The sequence below is a fragment of the Cibotium barometz genome, chromosome 7 (assembly GCF_041138505.1).
Source record: "Cibotium barometz isolate CiBa-2024 chromosome 7, ASM4113850v1, whole genome shotgun sequence".
Taxonomy (NCBI): domain Eukaryota; kingdom Viridiplantae; phylum Streptophyta; class Polypodiopsida; order Cyatheales; family Cibotiaceae; genus Cibotium; species Cibotium barometz.
Genome location: NC_141052.1, coordinates 52,706,218 through 52,711,241, shown reverse-complemented (window position 1 = coordinate 52,711,241; position 5,024 = coordinate 52,706,218). Strand labels below are relative to the sequence as shown.

General features: G+C 41.9%; 1 protein-coding gene across 5 annotated transcripts; it reads left to right on the top strand.

Annotated features, from left to right (window-relative positions):
- The first annotated feature begins 739 nt into the window (after positions 1-739).
- LOC147637168 (putative polygalacturonase) lies at positions 740-4,588 on the top strand. Of its 5 annotated transcripts, XM_086800777.1 has the most exons (7): positions 741-1,075; positions 1,297-1,463; positions 1,657-2,046; positions 2,520-2,640; positions 2,807-2,981; positions 3,250-3,320; positions 3,491-4,588. In XM_086800777.1, the coding sequence occupies exons 2-7, from the start codon at positions 1,458-1,460 to the stop codon at positions 4,159-4,161; spliced, it is 1,434 nt and encodes a 477-aa protein (XP_086656903.1). In that variant the 5' UTR covers positions 741-1,075; positions 1,297-1,457; the 3' UTR covers positions 4,162-4,588. The 5 variants fall into 5 exon arrangements, with proteins under 5 accessions (XP_086656899.1, XP_086656903.1, XP_086656901.1 ...); XM_086800773.1 differs by lacking the exon at positions 1,297-1,463 and having other exon boundaries at positions 740-1,163; XM_086800775.1 differs by lacking the exon at positions 1,297-1,463 and having other exon boundaries at positions 742-1,075.
- Positions 4,589-5,024: the final 436 nt, after the last annotated feature.

Below are 5,024 nucleotides of genomic sequence, written 5' to 3'. Positions count from 1 at the left end.
CCCACGCCAACTCTGTTTCTTCTGTGAGACTGGAACAAAGGATCTGCAGGATGGTTAACCTCACCCTGTGTGTTCTCTACTGTCCTAATGCAGATAGGCTCCCTGATATCTTCAAGCGGCTTAGTGTAGAGTACTATGAGAAGGTACTCCCATCCATTGGAAATGAGGTTCTCAAGGTAGTGGTGGCACCAACTTCTCACATAACGGCCCCATGTTTGAGGAGGAACATCCACAAGCTAGAATATATTTCTTAATGCACCAAAAATAAAAAAAAACTGTAAAGTTCAATAAATGACATTTTTAATATAATTTTGAATCCATAAAAATTTTTACCATAAAAAATAAAAAATATCTATAGTTTTATTTTTGTCTTCTCTCTTTCTAAATCGAGAGTTATGATTTTTTCCAAGTAATAGAGGCATTTAGGTATTAGGTACGAAAACGTCGCTGTATTGTCAGCTATGATGATGTTGTGGACCTATATGGAAAGAGAGGGCTGTCTATAAATATTAAAGAGCCTAATAAATCAATATGATCGTGGATGATGATATTGTGGACGTGTCTTACAACGTCATAAATCAATGAGAAAGTGATAAAAACGTTGACCCAAATACTACAAAAAATGCAAAAGTCGAGTGTCTTTCAGTTAAAGCCAACCACCCCAAGCGGGAGGCAAAATTGTGTTGGAACTCTCACGATTAACGTAAGAGCTGTGGTCCTACAACCTTAGCCCCACACACACACACACACACACACACTCTCTCTGTCACACTCGCCTCCCGCCGCACGCAAAAAAAATGTTCCTCTCTCACATTTCTCACTCTCACGCATGGTTTGGGCGAAGCTGTAGTGCGCCAGCTCGCTTTTGTGAATTGACCTCTGCCCACAACTGCCACAGTTCTCTCCCCGCCGCGGGACCCCTTCTTGTGGCGGCCGCCTTACCTGCTTTTTTCCCCATGGCTTTTCAGGTCAGATTCTATGGAAGGGTAAGACCACCTTGTCTACACCGAATCACCCACTTTTCCTTCTTCCTAAGCAAACCCAGTGACATCCTTCGCTGCTTATGAAGAACCTCGTAAGTGCCTTCCTCTCCACTCTACTTGCCAATGACGAATCTTGCTGTAAGTTTGGATTCCATTGCTTGCTTGCTACCGAGGAGTCTTGTGAATTTGCATTGCCTTCTTCTTAATTCTTTGAAGAACCTCCTTATATACGTTTGCAATTTTGCTTTTTTCTTCTCATTCTGGGGTCTGCATTTGAACAGAAAGGCTTGTTTTTGTACCATTTGAAACACAGGTGCTCTCTGATGATATACCTTAGCCTCTTAGAGATCATCCAACACAGCCCATTAAGAAAATCATCATGGTGTTAGGTGATTAGGCTGCCAAAACTAGGCCCTTGCAGATCACAAGCCCACCCTTGACTCCTTAGACAAGAAACCCCATCAAAAAGCCAGCATGGTGGTGAGTAATCTGGGCTACTAAAAAGCAAAAGAAACAAAAACAAAACCAAAAAAAACCCCATAACACGTCAAATTGGGCTTTCAGAATCATCAAAACCCTTGGATTCAGTTTGGTTTGTTTCAAGCGCATCTTAAACTATTGTGACCAAAATCTCCTGCTTTTCTATGCTCCATAACCTTGCTTGCTTTTCCAGGTATTGCAGAGGGTTTTTCTCCTCACTTGCCTGGTGCATTCTCTGCTTGGCAACCATGCAGTTCATGTCAATGCATGGAAGAAGTGTCAAGAAAAACATGATATTAACCCTGCACTAGCAAGGTTTCCTGATAAAGATTTCTGCGCGTGCCTGAGAACTCCGCGATGCAGAGCTCACAGTATCTCCATAACTGATTTCGGTGCAGTGGGTGATGGCAAGACGCTGAACACCCATGCCTTTCAAAATGCTGTCTTGTATCTTAGGTCTTTTGCAGACAAAGGGGGTGGTCAGCTCTATGTACCAGCTGGGAAGTGGCTAACAGGAAGCTTCAATTTGACCAGCCACTTCACTCTCTTCTTAGACAAGGATGCTGTAATACTTGGATCACAGGTATGAACATATGACACCTACATGCATACATACATGCATGTAGGTAAGAACATATGACACCTACATGCATATATACATTTTTACATACATGGTTGCATATATACTTACACTTGTCTAAAGAAATCATGAAAGAAAACACACATATTCATGTTTAAGAAGCTATACATGCTTGCATGTGTGCACACATGCGCACCTGCAGAGGCACACAGACATGCACATGCCACACACACACACACACACACACACACACACACACACACTCTCAAAACGAATAATGAAAGAGAACAGATGATTCATACATGCATGCATACAAACATATATGCTTACACACACATAGACAGACATGCATGCGTGTATATTTACAAAATAATCATGGAAGGCTTTTCTGTAAAGAATATTTGTGAGTATGGCTGTCTATGTTTTAGGTAGAAGAGGTTTAGGCTATTACATGCTATTAACTATAAGCCTTACAGGACCCCAAAGAGTGGCCTATCATTGACCCGTTACCCTCTTATGGAAGAGGAAGAGAGTTACCAGGTGGCAGGCACATCAGCCTGATTCATGGCGAGAATCTCAGAGACGTTGTAATTACAGGTAAGTTATGTCAATATTAGAGACTATACCTCAAACAAAGTTTGAGTCTTTTGGATATGTTCGTATGTATGCATGCAGTATGTATTTAATTCATATGTGTATTGATATTTGCTCCTGTCAAGCACGCTGTCTCCTGCACTTAGCTAAACAGCTGGTGCCTTGATAGGTGATAACGGGACTGTTGATGGTCAAGGAGCAGTTTGGTGGAAGCTGCATGCCAATGGTAGCCTTGACTACACGCGCCCGCACTTGGTTGAACTCATGTATTCTCAGGACATCATCATCTCAAACTTAACCTTCAAAAACTCTCCATTTTGGAACATTCATCCAGTGTACTGCAGGTTTTCCCCTAAACTCCATCTATTGTTTTTAGTTTGCAAGTTTTTCTTCATTAGTGCAGGTGTCAATGCCATACACAAAGCTATTGGACTCGTAAGAAAGTTGTTCCATAGAAATGGGCTTTTCTTATATTTTGGGTACTAAGCCTTGTGGTATTCTAGCCCTTACTGCAGCAAAATACAATCATTTTGTCAAAAAACCCCTGCATCTTTATGCAACCCCAGTCTTCTCATTAATGTTTCTGTGGTGCCCTCTTTGTGTGATATGTAGACACGTGCTTATCCAGTACCTCACCATTCTTGCTCCAATTGAGTCACCCAACACAGATGGGATTGATCCAGGTATGTTATGCAACTACTGTCATTAAACAAGTTTTCTTTCCCCCCCTTACAGCATGTGCATTTTAAGAAGCAAATAAAAATCCTTCTTCACAATGTATGTATTATGGCATCAGGGTAAGAGGATCCTATGCTAGCATATGACAACATGGATCCTCTGCTAATTTTTGCAGACTCAAGCACATATGTATGCATTGAAGACTGCTACATAGATAATGGGGATGACCTTATTTCTGTAAAGAGTGGCTGGGATGAATATGGCATCGCCTATGGGCGCCCGAGTTCAAATATCATCATCCGGCGCATTGCAGGGGGTACACGCTCAAGTGCAGGGATTGCTATGGGCAGTGAAATGTCAGGGGGAATCTCAAATGTATATGTGGATGATGTGGTAGTTCACCATGGTTCAACAGGTATACGTGTGAAGTCTGCCCGAGGGAGGGGTGGCTATGTCAAGGATGTCTATGTCTCAAATGTTGTATTACGGAATGTGAGGACTGGCATTGGGTTCGCGGGGCTCTACGGTGACCACCCTGATGATAAATATGACCCTAATGCAATACCTCATGTGGAGAGAATATATATAGAGAATGTGGTAGGGGATAACATCACATTAGCGGGTAACTTCCAAGGGCTAGCAGAGTATCCTTACAAGGATATCTTTCTCAGAAACATCACTCTGAATGTAACCTCTTCACATCATGTGTGGAATTGCTCCTATGTGAAAGGGTATTCGGACTTGGTGTATCCAAAACCATGCCCAGAGTTTTTATGGCATCAAAGCATGGGTCAGCTTTGGCCTGCATGTTTCTTGGGTACAGATAATGAATGCAAAGACGTGTAGTAGGCAGCTGTATATCTAATATTGTGATGCTGCTATTTAGTCAGCTCTTCCATGGGGGTAGGTGGGTTACAAAATTCCATATTAAAGTTCACACATCAGCAATGCAAGGTACAGGTGTGACTCAACTCTTGATCGGTGTCTCTGCCCGTCATCCTATGTAGTAAGTACTGTATTATGAGGTAGCAAGGGCCCTTTATGCCTCAATTTTCTTCATAGTAGAGGAGCCTTTTGTGAACCCCAAGACTTGCAAAAAAACTGGTTTGGTTATTCTTTGAATCACAAAGGCTGGCCTCAAACACTAAAAGCTGTGGCATATGGGATATAATATGTCGCTGTTTAATCTTATCCTTCCTCAACCAATCTACAGCAATGTTTTAAAAGCATCTTCAGCTAGAACACATAAATATATATGCTAGTTAAGGTGAAACGTATGCAACTTTGATGAGTCATGATATTGCCGTGAGCATAAATTGCATTGTGACATGTGGAAGCCTGGGCTGGCTTAATCCAGCCCTAAGCCTACTGATTAGAAACACTAATGCAAAAGCAATGATTAGATAGAGAGAGAAGAGGGAGATGAACTGTGTTTTCAGTATGTTGATATGATACAAAAAGATGTATTTGATTTGACAACTTTTGTGGCCTTTGGCCTTTCAATATGAAACTAGGACCCTCTCTAGATTGATTGTTGACTTGACCCAAGTAGGCCTTGCTATGTATAGGCTCGTAGATTGCCCCTACACCTATCCGACTGTTAGAGTAGAAGTGTCATATGCTTTCAATGCCGCCGGCTTTCCCTTAATGGAGGAATATGACTTGGCCGACTAGTCCCTTTGACTAGTAGATCATCTTCTTTTCTTGTC

Bases quoted from the DNA above. Each gene is read 5' to 3' on its own strand.
- LOC147637168 (XM_086800773.1), top strand. From the start codon at position 1,107: ATGACGAATCTTGCTGTAAGTTTGGATTCCATTGCTTGCTTGCTACCG. The intron at 2,641-2,806 runs GTAAGTTATGTC...GTGCCTTGATAG, and splicing joins CAGAGACGTTGTAATTACAG to GTGATAACGGGACTGTTGAT. The intron at 2,982-3,249 runs GTTTTCCCCTAA...TGTGATATGTAG, and splicing joins ATTCATCCAGTGTACTGCAG to ACACGTGCTTATCCAGTACC.